Below are 19,187 nucleotides of genomic sequence, written 5' to 3'. Positions count from 1 at the left end.
TCCCATTGTTTATTTTTACACTTATAAACAGACTGCCACATTTGAATGGCCAAGTGAAGAAAAAACACACACAAATGGTCAATTTGTTAGCCGTTTTTTTGCCCAGCCAAGTCGTCTGCCAGTTCCCTCTGGCTGGTGCAAATTACTTGCGTCAATATGATCTCACCAGGGTCAGGAATCTGCAGTTTTTTATGCGAATTTAAAAGAACACTGCCTGCAGGCCTGAGAACTCTCGCACTTTGATTGGGTTGCAACCCCCATCTCTAATGTGCTAAATGCCACGAGCTTGGGGTTTGGACAAAGAGTCGTTTGGAAAGTGTTTGTGCTTTAGAATATTTTGTGAGAATCTCAATTTTCTGACATTTTATGTCCCATTATGATATTATAGTGATTATTCTTAAAATGGGTGTTTTCAATTATAATAAAAACAAATATTCTGTGGACTTTTCACAACAAATGCATTGTTACTTAAAACGACATGTGCCCAAGATGTTATAAGAAGCTGCTAAAAATTCCCACCTTCTTAATATCATCTTGATCAAAATGATACAAGAACTGCAAGAAATACCCTCATCCGATCCATTCAGTCGAATTCAAATAAGGAAGAACAAGTTTGCTGGTTCTGGAAGACCACGATTACGGTGTCGACCGACGTTGTCATCATCAGCATCCTCGACTCAACAACACTGCGCTGGCTCACAAGAAACGATCCCCAGCCGATGAAAACGATACCTACCTCCTTCTGCAGTCTGTCGAGTCGAGAAATGGCTGCGCGCGCGCGATATGCAAATAGAGAAACTGGCGGGCAGAAATTATATAAAAATGTGAAGAATACAAAAAAGTTGGGATTCTCACTTGTGTTGGAGCAAACCTTGGCTGACAAGTGCAGCAGATGGAGTTGGAAGGAATGAAAAATAAGGAAATAAAAAAAAAGGTTTTTGCAAGTGCGAAGTAGACAAGCACTTGAGCAGAATGTTATGGTTCCGTTCATGATGGAGAGTTGTCTTGGTTTAATTTTTAAGTGCCTTTGAGATTAATTCGAAATTGAATGAGCATTTCTTTTAAATTTAAAAATACGTTTGAAATTTTCATTTCATTTCATCCCACAAATATCAGATCGGACCATGTTTGAAAAACTATAGAAAATCGATGTTTCGTTGATGTTGTGCTATTCGGTCTCAACATTCAGAATGTGTAGAAGGCTTAAAAATTCTGTATTTGATTAAAAAAAACGTTATTGAACGCATCTTAAAGAGTTTTAAATCAATGTAAATGTTGTATTTTCAATTGAAAATTAGAATTTTGAGCATTATTTTATTGCTATTTGATATTCGGGGAAATTAAAAGGACGAGGGGGAAAACAATTGGCAATGGTAAAAATTATTTAGAAACTTTTATGAAAGTTTAAAAAAATGTAGTTGGTCATGTTACACATGACCAATATGACAAAGAACTTTGCAAAAAAAATCTTGAAATGAAAGCTACATAAAGGAAGTGCACGTAATACCATCCAGCACCTAATGTTGACATATCAGCACTTTGACATTTGAAAACAGTTATTAAAAGGCTTTTTATCAGGAAATCGAGTAATTAATAGCTCGGTAGGAAGTGAGCAAGCAAGCTTATATAAAAAGCTTAGCAAAATAACTTGTTCATATAGTGAGAAATAGCGAATTGAGCGTTTTGAGCTCTCTAGAATTTCGAAATGTTATTTGGCTAAGTCCATGCATTCTATATGTCCAGAGAAGCCATTTTGCATCAGAGCAATTCTCTGAGATTTCGGTCATTCGATTTTCTTGTTTTTTTTTTTCAATCCGGCTGAAACCTTTTTTTGCCTTCGGTATGCCCAAAGAAGCCATTTTGCATCATTTGTTTGTCCATATAATTTTCCATACAAATTTGGCAGCTGTCCATACAAAAATGATTTATGAAAATTCGAAAATCTTTTTTTTTTTGAAGGATTTTTTTGATCGATTTGGTGTCTTCAGCAAAGTTGTATGTATAGATCAGGACTACACTGAAAAAAAATAATACACGGAATTTTTTTTTTTGTGATTTTTTATTTCACTTTTTGTCACTTAAACTTGATTTGCAGAAAAACACTATTTTTATTATTTTTTGATATGTTTTAGGTTGATGCCAACTTTTCAGAAATTTCCAGAATGGGCAAAAAATCTTTGACCGAGTTATGAATTTTTGAATCAATACTGATTTAAAAAAAATTGACATATTTGTCGCAAAAATTTTTCAACTTCAAGTTTTTTGAAAATAGTCGCAGTTTTTCATTTTTTAAATAAGTGCACATGTTTGCCCACTTTTGAAAAAAAATATTTTTGAAAAGCTGAGAAAACTTTGTTGATACGACCCTTAGTTGCTGAGCTATTGCCATGCAAAGGTTTAAAAACAGGAAAATTGATGTTTTTTAAGTTTCACTCAAACAACCCAACATTTTCTAATGTCGATATCTCAGCAATAAATGGTCCGATTTGCAATGTTAAAATATGAAACATTTGTGAAATTTTCCGATCTTTTCGAAAAAAATATTTTTAAGCTGAGACTAACATTTTAAAAGAGCGTAATATTGAATGTTTTGCCCTTTTAAAATATTAGTCTTGATTTAATTTTTTTGAAAATAATGTTTTCGAAAAGATCGGAAGACACGAAATTAGTTTGTCCATATAATTTTCCATACAAATTTGGCAGCGTCCATACAAAAATGATCGATTTGGTGTCTTCGACAAAGTTGTAGGTATGAATAAGGACTACACTGAAAAAAATATGATACACGGTAAAAAAGTTTTCTGGTGATTCACTTCTTGTCACTAAAACCTGATTATCAATAAAAAACACTATTTTTATTTTTTTTCATTTTTGATATATTTTAGGCTGGTACAAATATTTTTAAAAGTTTTTGTCAACCCCCCCCCCCCCTTCAAAATTGGCCCGAAAAATCAGGGGGCAAAAAAAATATTTTTTCAATAAACTTCAAAATATCATATCAATGAAAATTCAAGTGCAACCAGCTGAAATCAAATTAAACTACATTCTCCTGCGTTTAAAATCATTTTTAGCATGTTTGGGTTTAATAAAAAATCTGAAGGTTTTTTGAAAATTTTCGATGCAAAATATTTTTTTTCGATACATTTTTTGTTTTTGTCAGATCTTAGATTTTTTTAAAACTAATGATTGCAAAACAACTGAACTACCGTAAAATGCATTTTAAAAGACTTTTTTCATTTCAATGTGAAGACTATGGCTTGTTATTTAAACTTTTTTTTTTTTTTGCCCCCCCCTTGACGATTTCACGAATAATTCATAGTTTTACTTTGAAAACCGGACCATTAGTTGCTGAGATATGAACATTAGAAAATGGAAGGTTGTTTGGGTAAGACTTATTTTTAATAAGTAAGAATATTTTTCCTGAATTTTTTGAACAAAATTTAACTTTGAATGGCTATATTTAGGAAACGGTGCACCTAATCAAAAAAGTTGAAAATTTGATTGCAAATTCGATTTAGCATTAATAAATGAGGTCAAAAATGTTCAGTAAAAAATTTAAATTTTGTTAAAAAAAATCCTAACTCGTCGGAAAAAATTTGTTCCATAATTCTGAATGGCTTAAAAGATGCGGGATTTTGTCCCCTAAAACATATGAAAAAATTAAAAATTCAAAAATATAGTTTTTAGGAAATAGATTTTTTGTAAAAAAAAACGTTATTGAAAAAATCACCATTTTTCCGTGTTTTAAACCTACAACTTTGCCGAAAACACCAAATCAATCAAAAAAAAATCTAGAAAATTTACAGATGTTCGAATATTTACGTACCATTTTTGTATGAACAGCTGCCAACATTGTATGGAGATTTGTATTGGTGAACCGATGACACAAAATGTTTTCTTTGGTGATAGGGAAGGAATCCCACAAAAGTTAGAGCAAAATAAAAAAAAATACAAAAAATAAAAATGATTGAAATCCGCCGATTTCATACCGAGGGTTAACAGCTCTTATCGTTCTCCGAACGCCGACTTGGGCTTGGTTGCGATTCCTTCTGACTTTCACGCGTCGTGCATAATTTATTACGTTCGCCATTGATTCCGATAACGATTCACGCCGTGGCGGTGCGGTGTGGCCTTGCCGCGATCTTATTCTTGTCTTGCCGGTTTGGTTTTCTCTTGTCTTGTTTAATTCTAGGAGGTTCTACGGTTCGGTCGATTTCTGGTTTAACCGGGGGAAGAATCAAGATAGCTAGCGCACACTGTAGATATTTGCACCTATTCTTCATTCTTCTTCGATGTTAATTGGCAGCTTCGATGGCTTTCTGTACTTCTTTTCGTTTTCTTCTTTATTAAAAATTGATCATTATATTATCCACAGCTAGTTGCAGTAGAGTTTACAAAAATGTGAATCCCCCAACGGCAGACTTCGTAGTGTTAAGAACGATGTAGTGCCAAACTACATGTAAAACAAAACAGGAAAGTTCTTCCCTCCCCTAATCGGTGGCCATAAATTTGATAGTCAGTGGAATAGCAGTTTTATTTGTTTGTTAAATTTTACAACCTTCAAAAAGTCAATCATATCGATTAAGTTCGGAAGCCAAAAAAAATAAAATAAAAAATGACGGAACGTCGCAGTGATTTCGTGATCAAGGCCGGTTACATGGTCAAACGGTCCCAGAACAAGAAACGCTTCACGCCGGTCAACTACAAGACGCGCTGGTTCGAGTTGACCCGGCTCTATCTGTCGTACTATGATATTGGGAACCTGGAGGTAAGTACACAGCCAACCCCGGCTGAGGGCCCATCCCGTGAGGACACATGAAAATCATCACCATTACAACACCACAATCTTCCAAGTGTCGTGCGAGTCGCCTAATTATGAAAACTGACGATCACCAAACAAAGCTTACTAAACTGCTGTTTGAGCTGAAAATGAGAAACTAAAATCACTAAATTATATTAAAGCAAGTCAAATTCATCGTTAACTCACAACTTCATCATCATCATATAATTAAATACTACACATTATTTAGATTATTATGAATTCGGGTAGTCATAAGTATTGAAGTGTTTGTGACTGTTTTGAAGTTGAAATTAATTTATTATTCATAAGTTAATATTGGAGAATTGTTTATTAAAATTTCCCTACCTTCAAAGGATCGCCAAAGAAACGATGTTTATTCATCTACCGATGAGAAATAAATGGTGCCAAACCGCAAAACGTGATCAGCAAAACTCATGTCGCAAAATAAAAACACATCAATTTTAAGTAACCTATCTCAAAACCAGCAATTCCCACAAAGAGGATCCCGACACATGTGGTCAATCCCCCCTCTTCGTTTATTGGGCGGCTAGTTCCGTTTGATGACTCAGCCTTTGTACCCTTTCAAGGAGGTGTTCGCAAAATCAAACAAACCACATCTTCCTGACTTGGAAATGGCGTTACTTTTGGCGGCTAGTTTTTATCATTCGACTTTGGTGACTAAAATAAAGCTAATCAATTCATCCGCCGCAAACGGACCGCCAAAAGCTGAACCTGAAGCTGGGGGAATTTATAATCGTCGTGGTGATCATTCCGTAGGTGGTCCTTCGAGAAGCGTTTGGGTTTTGGTTGTCGGTGGGCACGTTTCAAGTCCGTGGTGGCATACTACGGATTGGAGGGAATTTTTGCGGTTTTCTAAGCTACGATTTAGCACATTGTATGCTAAGTAGCCGAATTTGAAAAGTAATGAAATAAGTTTTGCAATGGCCGACAGGTTACGCTGTCCGCTTTGTAAGCGGATGATTCTGGGTTCGATTCCCATCTGCTCCAACCTTCGATCGGATGAGGAAGTAAAATGTCGGTCCCGGCCTTGGTTGTTAGGCCGTTAAGTCATTCCAGGTGTAGGAGTCGTCTTCATGCCATAAGTACAAACAACACACCAAACCAAGCCTACTCCGGTGGAATCGCTGGCGGCGGTTGGACTCGCAATCCAAAGGTCGTCAGTTCAAACACTGGGGTGGAAGGTTCCTTGGATTAGAAAGAGGTTTGGGTGCTCTCCCCATTCAAGCCTTCGGACTCCTAAGTTCGAGCAGAAACTTGCAATAGAAACCACAAAACCCGGGGGTCGTTAATGTGGATGGTTTGATTTTTTTTTATTTTGATAATGGCCGACAGAAATGGAAATGGAATTTGTGTTATTTTTTCTTTTCTTTTTCTTGTGTATCATTTTTTTTTTCAAAGTGATGTTTAGAAAATGAGCAATTCTCTGAGATTTCTCTCATTCGATTTGTTTTTTTTTTAAATGCGGCTGCGGAAACTTTTTTGGTGCCTTCGGTATGACCAAAGAAGCCATTTTGCATCATTAGTTCGTACATATTATTTTCCATACAAATTTGGCAGCTGTCTATACAAAAATGATATGTGAAAATTCAAAAATCTGTATCATTTTAAGGAATTTTGTGATCGATTTGTTGTCTTCAGCAAAGTTGTAACTATGGATATGGACTACACTGAAAAGAAAATAATAAGCGGTAAAATATTTTTTTGTGAATTTTTATTTCATTTTGTCACTAAAACTTGATTTTCAAAAAAACACTATTTTGTTTATACGTTTTAGAAGACATCAAATGCCAACTTTTCAGAAATTTCCAGAATGGGCAAAAAATCTTTGACCGAGTTATGATTTTTTGAATCGATACAGATTTAAAAAAAAAATCGAAATATTGGTACCAAAAATTTTTCAACTTAATTTTTCGAAGTAAAATCGAATTTGCAATCAAAAAGTACTTAAGTATCGATCGTGTTTGGCCTGCGTCGTTGTTTCGCGCGGGAGAAAAAGAAGAAAAAAGTGACTTTGAAAGAAGCTGGCCAGTCTCGCCGTTGCTCTTCGCGAGGCAAGGCCTGCTTCGATCGTGTTTGGCCTGCGTCGTTGTTTCGCGCGGGAGAAAAAGAAGAAAAAAGTGATTTTGAAAGAAGCTGGCCAGTCTCACCGTTGCTCTTTGCGAGGCAAGGCCTGCTTCGATCGTGTTTGGCCTGCGTCGTTTTTTCGCACGGGAAAAGAGGAAGAAAAAGGTGTTTTTGAAGAAGCCGGCCAGTCTCGCCGTTGCTCTTTGCGAGGCAAGGCCTGCTTCGATCGTGTTTGGCCTGCGTCGTTGTTTCGCGCGGGAGAAAAAGAAGAAAAAAGGGATTTTGAAAGAAGCTGGCCAGTCTCGCCGTTGCTCTTTGCGAGGCAAGGCCTGCTTCTATCGTGTTTGGCCTGCGTCGTTGTTTCGCGCGGGAAAAGAGGAAAAAAAGTGTTTTTACCCAAATGCCACTTATTTATCATTAAATACGCGCTGATCCCTGTTTTGCCTGATGGGATTGGAAGTTTAAAGATAGTTCGAGGATCCGTCTGGTTCTTGTTCTATGTTTAGGCGGGGCCAGACAATGCCCAATGACCTCGGAATTGGGCCGCTAGGATCTCTGCCATTCTGAAATGGGTCATTGGAAGCAGCGCGAGGGCTGACACCACCTAATACCCGGGACTGAGATAAGCTGTATCAGCATAACCCAAGTCTGATACAAATTATACTTTCCCATAATTTCGCTGCCGGCCAGCGGGTATTGGATTGGACCACACACACACACACACAAAAGTACTTAAGTGAAATTTTGATTAAGTGCACCGTTTCAAGTTATAGCCATTGTTAGAAAACTTTTTTCAAAATAGTCGCAGTTATTCATTTTTTTAATTAGTGCTCATGTTTGCCCAATTAAAAAAAAATTAAAAATTTCTGTATTTTGCTTTTTTGAACTTTGTTGATACGACCCTTAGTTGCTGAGATATTGCCATGCAAAGGTTTAAATACAGGAAAATTGATGTTTTCTAAGTCTCACAAGAACAACCCGCTATTTTCTAATGTCGATATCTCAGCCGATTTTCAATGTAAAAAAATTAAAACTTCGTGAAATTTTCCGATCTTTTCGAAAACAATTTTTTCAAAAAAAATTAAATCAGGATTAACATTTCAAAAGGGCGTAATATTGAATGTTTGGTCCTTTTGAAATGTGAGTCTTGATTTAATTTTTTTTAAATATTGTTTTCGAGAAGATCGGAAAATTTCACGAAGTTTTCATATTTTAACATTGTAAATCGGTCCATTAGTTGCTAAGATATCGACATTAGAAAATGGTGGATTGTTTGGGTGAGACTTAGAAAAGTCAAAGTAGTTATGCCACAGACATAACCGGAATGGCGTCCCGAGCAGACGGAAATAACTTGGGAATAACATTTTTTGATATTTGAAAATACTAGGCCAATAACATATTATGTTATTTATAACAAGAATCGTTATTCGACGTTATGATTTTTTTGTTATTGAGATGTTATTGTAATAACAGACTAACAATATTTTTAGTTATTCTTCGAACAAATCTTTGTTATTACTTTTTGTTATTTTAACAACTAATCCGATCATCCCAATAACAGTTGGAGTTATTCTTCCATAACGAAAATTGTTATTCCCAAGTTGTTTTGGCTTTCAACCAATATCAGACCAATAACAAATTTTGTTATGATAACATTAACTGTTATTAAACTCTTATGCAAAAATGGATTTTGCAAGAAAATTCCATACCACTTTTTGTTATTTTAACAGTATTTGTTATTGAAATGACATGAATTTTGTTATTACCGTCTGCCCGGGTAGACTAGGTAATGTTTTGATATGTGGACATAGTTTTCTATATCATAATTTTGAAGAATTAGCTACATTTACGGAATAAGATCGTGAATGGGAGATGGACCCCCGACAAGACAGAACTTTCACACCCTTAGGTCAGTAAACTCAATCGGACCGTGTACGTACCAGTAGTTGCGTTAGAAACGGTATTCGTAAACGATTCGAATTGAATTCCGATTGAGTTGACTTTTACTAGAAAGAAACAGCAAATCTAATGCGAACAAAGCCGCAGCTGCCATGTAAACATACTTTGAATGTGTTGGTAAATCTTTGACTAGATATTGCAGATTGCAGCGATTTTTAGACAATCGTGCAACTTGTGGAAAGCTCTATACAAAAGTGCACAACTCAAACTACAGCAGAAAAAAAACTATCTAAGGCACACTCCCCTGTTTGAAACTGTTCTAAAGTGTTCGAAAGCATCAAAGCTCAGTCGAGACATGCACCATTATAGGCGAGCGGGGGGGAGAAGGGGTAGGATTTCAAGTGTGCAAATATTTGGTGTGCAGATATTATTTGCAAGGGTGGAGAATTTGGTTGCAAAGTTTGCAATATTGAAGTCTTATTCAAACAACAATACCAAAGAGAGGAAGGAAAGAGAAGAACGAAAAATGATTTTTTCGTTAACTGAAAGAATTGGTAGCAGAATAAGGGGGAAGGAGAGGGATTGGGGGCGAGAGCAGTCTTAGAAAGCTGCAAAATTAGCAGAGTGGTTCTGGAAAAAATATGAAAGGGGTAATTCTCCGCCAACTCACACAGCAGTTGCCCCGACCCCTCTTCGATTTGCGTGAAACTTTGTCCTAAGGGGTAACTTTTGTCCCTGATCACGAATCCGAGGTCCGTTTTTTGATATCTCGTGACGGAGGGGCGGTACGACCCCTTCCATTTTTGAACAGGCGAAAAAAGAGGTGTTTTTCAATAATTTGCAGCCTGAAACGGTGATAAGATAGAAATTTGGTGTCAAAAGGACTTTTATGTAAAATTAGACGCCCGATTTGATGGCGTACTCAGAATTCCGAAAAAACGTATTTTTCATAAAAAAAACACTAAAAAAGTTTTAAAAATTCTCCCATTTTCCGTTACTTGACTGTAAAAAATTTTGGTACATGTCATTTTATGGGAAATTTATTGTACTTTTCGAATCTACATTGACCCAGAAGGGTAATTTTTTCATTTAGAATAAAAATTTTCATTTTAAAATTTCGTGTTTTTTCTAATTTTGCAGGGTTATTTTTAAGAGTAAAACAATGTTCTACAAAGTTGTAGAACAGACAATTAGAAAAATTTTGATATACAGACATAAGGGGTTTGCTTATAAACATCACGAGTTATCGCGATCTTACGAAAAAAAAGTTTTGAAAAAGTTGGTCGTCATCGATCATGGCCGTTCATGGTCACTCGCGACAGACACGGACGACGAAACAAAGAGAAACGCAAAAAGTAACTTTTTCAAAACTTTTTTTCGTAAAATCGCGATAACTCGTGATGTTTATAAGCAAACCCCTTATGTCTATATATCAATTTTTTTGTAATTGTCTGTTCTACAACTTTGTAGAACATTGTTACACTCTTAAAAATAACCCTGCAAAGTTAGAAAAAACTCGAAATTTTAAAATGAAAAATTTTGTTCTAAATGAAAAAATGACCCTTCTGGGTCAATGTAGATTTGAAAAGCACATTAAATTTCCCATAAAACGACATGTTCCAAAAAAATTTACAGTCGAGTAACGGAAAATGGGAGAATTTTTAAAACTTTTTTAGTGTTTTTTTCGATGAAAAATAAGTTTTTTCAGAATTCTGAGTACGCCATCAAATCGGGCGTCTAATTTTACATAAAAGTCCCTTTGACACCAAATTTCTATCTCATCACCGTTTCAGGCTGCAAATTATTGAAAACACCCTTTTTCGCCTGTTCAAAATGGAAGGGGTCGTACCGCCCCTCCGTCACGAGATATCAAAAAACGGACCTCGGATTCGTGATCAGGGACAAAAGTTACCCCTTAGGACAAAGTTTCACGCAAATCGAAGAGGGGTCGGGGTAACTTTTCCCGATTTCGTGTGAGTTGGTAGAGAATTACCCAAAGATAAAATAATAAAAATCATGTTGCATATTTAGAAGAATAATAATGTAATTTTAAAATAAAGAACATATTTCTCATTACGCTTGTTTTAAGCATAGCTAAATAAAGGTGTTTTGGACACGCAAGTGTTCTCCAGATATTCTCCGACGCAGTGTTCGAACTTTCTGACAGAAAATGTGCATATTTTGCGGTTGATAAACTGACCACCGCCACCCCAAAAACACTCTCGCACTTCTCGCGCGCTCTCTCCCTCTCACTGCGACTGAGCATTGTCTTTCGGGTGGACGCCAGTTCACACTTTCTCACGCGGAACCCGGCGAACGCTGACTCAGAACTCCGCCGCCAACCGGCCAGAGAGGCACGCAGCAGCGGTGAATCACCCTTTTGCCGGCTAAATTTAATTTCATCTCGTCAAGCCTACCTTCCGGCGTAAAGCCGTCGGTTGCGGGCACTCGAGTTTTACCTCTTGAGGAACATTCAAGTTGAGGGAAAATGCTGCAATTACTGATACGTTTCGATGTGGGTTCTTCTAGATTTTTTCATGAAAATGAGGGTGAAAATTCAACGATGTGTGAAGTGTGGAGAAGTGCTTTTTTTGTTTGGATTTTAATAAAGAGTAATTTTAATAAGAGTTTCATCCTGATTCTGAGTTGAAAATGATGATCATAATTATTTTTGCGAGTGAAAAATCAGTTAATTTCCTTCTTTTTGCCTTGAAGAGAGATGCTGAGAAAGTTTTGTTTTTGAATTGTGCCTGTCATTTTGATTGTGTGGGTGAGCATGAGCACACTGTACTACTACTCTCTTTAGGCTTTTTATTGAATGGGGTGGGTGTGTTTTGCTAATATTTGTGTATGGCATAGGTTTGTTTTCGAATTATATGTGAAAGTTAGGCTCAAATTGAGAGATACTTTTAGTTTTTATTAAATATTTTGAAATTACTGAAATAGGTTCCTATTTCCATGGTTATTGTGTTGTGTTTTCCTTCAGTAAGTTTGCTCGATTTTTTATGCACCCGCAAACTCTATCTCCAACTTATAATTAATCAGCTGTTAAAAGTTAGTCCACATCTCAGCTTAGGATAATAACTTCACGCAAGTAATGCTTAAACCACGAAATAAATGAAATGAAAGAGGTTCGTTATTAAAATTAATGTAATTTCTTGATTTTTTTTAAAACAATGTAGCATTATCAATTAAAAAAATGAAGTTACAGTAAAATAATATAGGAAAATTAAAAAAAAAACAAAAATGTTAAGAAAAGAAAAAAGTAAAATAGAAAAAATATAAAAAAAATCATAAAATTTGTGCAGTAGAGTGTAAAAACAACTATTTCAAAGGTATGCGATGACAAAACACATATTAAAACCATCTTCAAAACTGTAAGATCAAATAACTAAATTGTTTCATTGCGTATTTTGTTTATTATCCCAATAAGTTATGCTATCGATTATAATCGTATTTCATCGTCAAGTTAATCAAAAGAAATATGTGTTCTCTGCTATGTATCTTTATTTTCATCCTGTAAATGATAAAAATTGTATTTAACTTCTAAATAAATTAAAAAAAAAATCAACCAACCTTTTATTCCCGAAGGCCTCTGGCCAGGGAATCTTTGCTGACCCTCGTAGCGTTGCTGGCCGGGAAACTGTCCGTCATAGCGTTGCTGACCTGGGTACTGCCGCTGGCCGGGATACTGGTCCCACTGCTGCCCCCATGGATACTGACCCCGGCCTGGGCCAAACTGTCCGTTAACCACGAAAATTGCGACGCTCGCCACCAGGAGTGCAACCAGAACCAGCTTCATGTTTTGTTGTTTTGGATAACTTCAACCTGTTCACCTGTGATTCGCCTTGATGCAACTGTTGATCTAAGATTCAGTTAGGATGGCTTTTATAGTTGAATGCTTCTCTGGGGACACTAGGAAATCTTCTTAAAGTGACAAATAGCGAGTATTACTTGGAAGTTGCATTATTGATTGCGGTTGCACATGAACTTTATGCGTTTCATAGAACTGATGCGTTTAGATGGAGTATTGTGCCTACATTATATTCAGCAAGAGTCGTGGATATCCCCATGATTAACATATACTCATCAACAATGCTTTACTCGAAATATCATGCTTATTAATGATTTCTCCTCGTGCATTGTTATTTTCAATTCATTTATTTATATTTTTGATGTTTTCGAAAATTTATTATATAAAAACATTGTTTGAAACTGAAACACCAAACATACGTCATACATAACGGGACGCCGTTTCGAAGCCTTAATAAAATGTCGGAACGGTAACTTCTGAGATTCTTAAGAAAGTCTCGATTATTTTTGAATTTGGCAGCACTCAATTTAATCAAATCTTCAATTTCTGCAACCGAAAACATCGTTCCAACTTTATTTTAGCGATTGCGTCCGCGAAATTTCGGGTGCTTTTGACAAGATTTCACGCAAAGCGATGAAATAATGTCATTGCAGTTTGTCCTATTTTTCGTCTGCAGCACACCAAACTTTTGTTTTTGAAGGTATACTCGAGTCATGCAAGTTTTCTTGTTCCACGCATTAAATCTTTAGCAGTCGGAGTCGTAGTTGGCCAATTTTCAACGACTTTGTATAGGAGTTGTTGGAGTCGAATCATTTTCAATAGCTGGTGTCGGAGTTGGAGTCGGAGTCGTTACAAAAACTACCAGACTAGACGGCCCTGAATATATATCATTTATTCAAATCAATTAAAATTAAACTTATCCATTTACCATGAAAGTAATAGTCCTGAGCAGGCCTGCAAAAAGTTTCCAACCCAGCGTACACATGAAGCAAACCAAAATGTCTGTTCTCTGCTAGCATGTGACTGCAAGCCTACTGTGTCTATTCAACCACTGCCGCCTGACTTGTGCCGGTCGGCTGCTGGAGAATGAGAGACGTGAAAAAATGAGCTACACTCACTCAATTCGTGTCATATGACTGACTCGTAAAATCCACTTTAAACACTATTTTGACTATTTTCAAACAGTTGAATGGTTGTAGACTGTGCAAAACACTTAAAACAACCATAACTTATATTCAAAATTACATTTCCACGGATAAATACGAACTTTTTGTGTAAAAACTTGTTTCTTTATGTGTGTGCGTGCAACGTCGAATGAGCGTTGGTCGACTACTGCCTCGCATTGCAGCTGCTCAATGAGCTAGGACACTCACGACTGCGCCGGGTTTGTTTATGTCACGGTTTTGCGGTTCAGTGAATGGAACTCAAAAATTCGTGTCAGCGTCGCCGATTTTCGAGTCATGACCCCTGACATTTTCAGCACTGGTCCTGAGTTGTAATTTTGACGCGAAATTTATGACCTTGTCAAATCAGTCAAAGATTCCCCAAAGTTTTAGAGGTAAATTTGAAAAACTGTAGAAAATTCAACTCACATATTCGGAACACCACCAACTCGGGACACTTTTGTGCTATTTCTCTATTATCTCTTAATGTTTCACGAGTCAAAGTAGTAACATTGTGTGTGTGTGTGTGTGTGTGTGTGTGTGTGTGTGTGTGTGTGTGTGTGGTCCAATCCAATACCCGCTAACCGGTAGCGAAATTATGGGAAAGTATAATTTGTATCAGACTTTGTATATGCCGAATGCTGATACAACTTATCTCAGTCCCGGGTATTAGGTGGTGATAGCCCTCGCGCTGCTTCCAACGACCCGTTTCAGAATGACAGAGCTCCTTGCGGTCCAATTTCGAGGTTGCTGGGCATTGTTCGGCCCCGCCTAAACATAGAAGCAAGCATCTGAAGGAAACTCGATCTATATTTAGACTTCCAATCCCGTCAGGCAAATCAGGGATCAGCGCGTATTTAATATGAGAAGATAACATGTTTCAACACTACGGACCAATTCACTGCTAGAGTGTAAACCTTCTGATGGCCGACTGCTTATCGTCCCAGACTACCAATCCAAAGGTGTGAGTTCGAATCCCACCTGATTCATTTTCGTTTTTTTTTGTTCATATTCAAAGTTCAAATTCCTGATTCCAAATTTCAAAGGTACCGACCGGGATTTGATCCCTGAACCTTCTGCTTGTCAAAGTAGTAACATTGCCTTCAAATACCATAATTGTCGGATGTTGTTGCTTCTCCCACGATTGTGGAACACCTCAAATAAACTGATAATTTTTCCTAAAAGTTGCAACACCAATCAATAAATCGTAATTATGCTTTGTGTTTGGCATTTCATTGGTTTCAACACTTGACGTCATTATTGTCATTTTGTCAAAAATAATCAATCTTTGTGAGAACCTTGGTAAGAGCCACGTTTCCTAAGAAAACAGTGTTCCGAAATTGAGGATTACAATGGTCACTGATGTGTTGATCATACTATTAAGGTTTTTTGATTTTGTGTTGATCATACTATTAAGGTTTTTTGATTCTTCTATCCTAGAATCAGTTCGATTCCAATGACATTTAGATATGTAAACTAGATCAGTGTTCATGAATCAGAGTGAGCAAATAACATTGAAAAAAGGTTCACTCATACATGAACGACGTTCATCAATTTCATGGACTTCCGATTGTTTTTTTTTTTTTTTGTTGTGCGTGTACATGTTTGTGCAAAGGATGGGGCATTTCATCGCCCAATATTCTCACAATCGCAACGTTTTGATAAGTTTGTTTTGCTTTGCCAAGGTCCTGTGTAAGCGTAATCAACAATACAAATACGCAATTTCTAAGTATTTGCACTCATTTTACATTAGCAATCTCTACTTTAAAAGCAATCACTGCTGATCTTCAGTTCATCAGTTGCATCCAGTCGATTCAAAGGGTGAAGAGTCTAAAAGTTTACAACGCAAAACATGAAGTTAGTTCTGCTTACACTTTTGGTGGCGAGCGTCACAGTCTTCGCGGTAAATGGACAATATGGTCAAGTCTGGGGTGGACAATATCCGGGTCATGCTCAGCAAAGTTTTGGCCAGCAACCAGTCTATGGCCACCAATATCCGGGTCATGTTCAACAAAGTTTTGGCCAGCAACCAGTCTATGGCCACCAATATCCGGGTCATGTTCAGCAAAGTATTGGCCAGCGACCAATCCATGGCCAGCAATATCCGGGTCATGTTCAGCAAAGTATTGGCTATGGCCGGAAACATGGCAATGGACTCAATACTAAAGGTACGCTCAAGTAATGTTTGTCATTTTCATAGTAAAGATAATCACATTTTTGATCACTTACAGGATGAAAACGATGTGAACGAAACAGTTTTTAAACGTGCATGAGCTTAGCAATGAAACAACAAAAAAACACATCGAGTAATATCTGACTATTTTTTTAAAAATAAAAGAAGGATTTGATTATAAACACTCTAAACCGTTAATCTTAGAACACCTGACTTGGCATAGAAGAAAAGTTTTTTTTTATCCCAAACATGTGATAAATCTTCAAAAATTTACATAAGGGTACCAAAAACAAGGGAAAATGTGTCAAGCCCTCGAATCACATTCCGAAAACTAATCCTTTGAATCATTTGAATTTTGCGTAATTGAAAATTTTACAAGCAATTTTCTCAATATATGTGCAATTTTTGTTTTTAATTAAACGTCACCATCGCACAGTGGGCGAAATGGAACCCAAAATCGGACTTAATTGAACGCGGCTGGTTCCCTGGTATGAAAAATAGTGTTTCTTATGTAAAAAAAATCCGGAGAATCGATTGGTGATGGTTTCATCCACCGCACGAAACGGCGAAGGGTCCATTTTGCCCCAATTCCCAATTTGTTTTTACATTTTTCTTGAAAATTGGTCTGTATTTAGAGCGGAGGCTTTATGCGGCCATATAAAATGCACTTAACTTATGTGAAAATGTCCCAGGAATCCAGTAAAAATAATCACTTGCACCGCAAAAATCATCTAGGGTCCATTTAACTCCAATTCCGCTATAAAAACATTTTTGGCTGTTTTCAAATGTTAGGTCTGATTTTAAAAATCTGAAAATAGGGAAAACAGGAAACCAGCCGCAATTGAGTCCGATTTTGGGTTCCTTTTCGCCCACTGTGCATCGTGTTCCCCAATCGGTTTTACATAAGAATCAGCTGAATTGGACAAATTGAAATATGTTGAGAAACCGAATTTAGAAGCTTGAATTAGCAGAATTTACGTATCACGCGGCGTCACGGAGGTTACTGTCGGAAGGAGATTCTCTTCTCCTAATAAAACCGTGAGTATGAGCCACTGAAATTCTAGGCAAACGCAGCATAGGTCATCCTTGTGACCCTGTTGGTGATCAACACAACTCAACTCAACTCAACTCAAATCAAATCAATTTGGTAAAAAAATGTGTTTCTCAATTCATTTTTTTAAAAACTTCATGCAAACTTTATCCGTTCAATTCCCATCTGCTCCAACCTTCCATCGGATGAGGAAGTAAAATGTCGGTCCCGGCCTTGGTTGTTGTTAGGCCGTTAAGTCATTCCAGGTGTAGGAGTCGTCTCCCTTCTATAAAGACAAACAACACACCAAACCAAGCCTACTCCGGTGGAATCGCTGGCGGCGGTTGGACTCGCAATCCAAAGGTCGTCAGTTCAAACACTGGGGTGGAAGGTTCCTTGGAGTAGAAAGAGGTTTGGGTGCTCTCCCCATTCAAGCCTTCGGACTCCTAGGTTCGAGCAGAAATTTGCAATAGAGACCACAAAAGACCCGGGGGTCGTTAATGTGGTAGGTTAGATTATTTTTAATTCAGGGCCTGTTTTCATTACACCAATAACATTATAGTTTATAAAATTAATAATTTTTTTCAAGATCTAATGTGAAACTTCTTACATTGGTGGTAAAGCACAACATTATAACAAAGAGAAAAATATATTTCGTAATTTTGACCACATTTTCTTCCAACCTCAACACACTGTTCGCTTCGTGCCCTTTTGCCTTCCCCGGCGGATAATCCCTTGCAGTTAAAACTTCCAAGCAAAACCGGAAAATGCACCCCTCTCTGTACAACACTTCCCATCTATTTGCATTGCTACCACCGCGCGCTTGTGTCCGTCCGTTCGCCTGTATTGGTGCGGACCACCCTCCAAATCCGTAATTTTCGCCCTCTTTTCCTCCTCGTTCACAGCGTTTTAGCTGGTATTGGTGACAGGCTATAGGAGCCGCCCTTACGCTGTCAGGAAAATTCGCCATCAACACAATCACAGTTTTGCCCTTTTTTCAGCGTTGATGGAAAAGCCGAGTGTCCTTTTTCGCCCAATCTGCTGGCAGTGTTATCGTGGTGTTGTTGTAGTACGCGCGCGGCCTCTTCCTGCGGGATAAATTCGGTCTAACTTGAGTCGGTTTCGTCGTCGGGCAAAGGAGGTTTTTCCAAGGGTTTTTAGTCGGGAAATTGTTGGCAAATAGTCACGAGAGTTTGTATTTCAGGAAGTATTTGGAAAAGTTTTCTGCGATAGCGAATCAAATTTTGATAAAGAAAAGTCCATTTTCCGAGTGATTTCCGTCGCCATTGTGAAGTGTGTCCTGTGTCTGAGGGGTGTGTTTTGTGTCGTGAGATACGACGGAATTAGTGCGAAAGGGCGAAATAGTAGAAAGCAGTTTTTTTTTCCCCAGACGGGTTGGGCTTTCCCGGCGTGAAACGAGGAAGAAAAGTGCCTCCAAGTTGTGAAAAAGTGGAAAGTTGCTACTTATTATTAAAAACTTAGCGAAGATTTTGGATTACTCTGAAACTGGATTAGTTGCTGATCATCAAACTTTCAGTCGCTTCAGGTCAGTAACACCATCGGGGCAAATTTTCAAACCGGAAAAAGTCCCCCGCGCCACCCCCTTCCCAAGGTTCCTCCACAACTCATGTGACAAGAAGGAAAACTTTTCAGTGTGGAAAATTGCGATTCTATTTATCTAACCCGTGCACAATTGGATGCACATTAGCATACATTTAGCGTTCAATTGTCGTTCTAGTTCTAGTTGTTGTTGTTGTTGTTCAGACTGAGCCTGTCACATCGGTGGCGGCACCCACCCATATTTGTTGTTGTTGTTGTTCTGTCAGCAGGATCAAGCAGAAGTGGAGGAGTGTGAGCATGGGAGAGAAAGAGAGAGAGCGAGGGTGGGCTAAGAGCGTTAAACTTTTCACCATCAGAGCCATGGGTTGAAGTGCCGACTCTGGTAGACAGACAGATGAGAGGGATGTATGGTTGGAGGGGTAGAAGTGGGGTCATTACACTTTACAGTGCAAGGAATATAATGTAGGTTAATTTACTGTAATGAAAGAAATGTGACTTATGATTAGAATTAATAAAACTGATTATTAAAATAATATGAAACTAAAAAAATGCGTATTTTTGCTAATTTATTTTGGGTCAAATTCAAACATGATTTACAGGTTAGGGACCATTAGCGTGACAATAAAAAAATCAGCATTAGGAATACCACCTGATTTGATTCC

General features: G+C 37.4%; 2 protein-coding genes across 4 annotated transcripts in view; both read left to right on the top strand.

The window, feature by feature from the left end:
• LOC6031736 (tyrosine-protein kinase Btk29A) overlaps positions 1-19,187 on the top strand; it is a 180,325-nt gene that overhangs the window by 3,602 nt on the left and 157,536 nt on the right. For all 3 annotated transcript variants that reach the window (XM_038252649.1, XM_038252648.1, XM_038252646.1), the window contains exon 2: positions 4,376-4,768. In XM_038252649.1, coding sequence (XP_038108577.1) covers positions 4,616-4,768 — 153 coding nt within the window. In that variant the 5' untranslated portion in view covers positions 4,376-4,615. The remainder of the gene's footprint in view (positions 1-4,375; positions 4,769-19,187) is intronic.
• LOC119766799 lies at positions 15,602-16,071 on the top strand. Its single transcript, XM_038252652.1, has 2 exons — positions 15,602-15,930; positions 15,994-16,071. Exons 1-2 carry the CDS (start codon positions 15,670-15,672, stop codon positions 16,033-16,035), a joined length of 303 nt encoding a protein of 100 aa, XP_038108580.1. The 5' UTR covers positions 15,602-15,669; the 3' UTR covers positions 16,036-16,071.

The sequence above is a fragment of the Culex quinquefasciatus genome, chromosome 2 (assembly GCF_015732765.1).
Source record: "Culex quinquefasciatus strain JHB chromosome 2, VPISU_Cqui_1.0_pri_paternal, whole genome shotgun sequence".
NCBI lineage: Eukaryota > Metazoa > Arthropoda > Insecta > Diptera > Culicidae > Culex > Culex quinquefasciatus.
The sequence above is the reverse complement of the archived record's forward strand: the minus strand, read 5'-3'. Positions and strand labels throughout refer to the sequence as shown.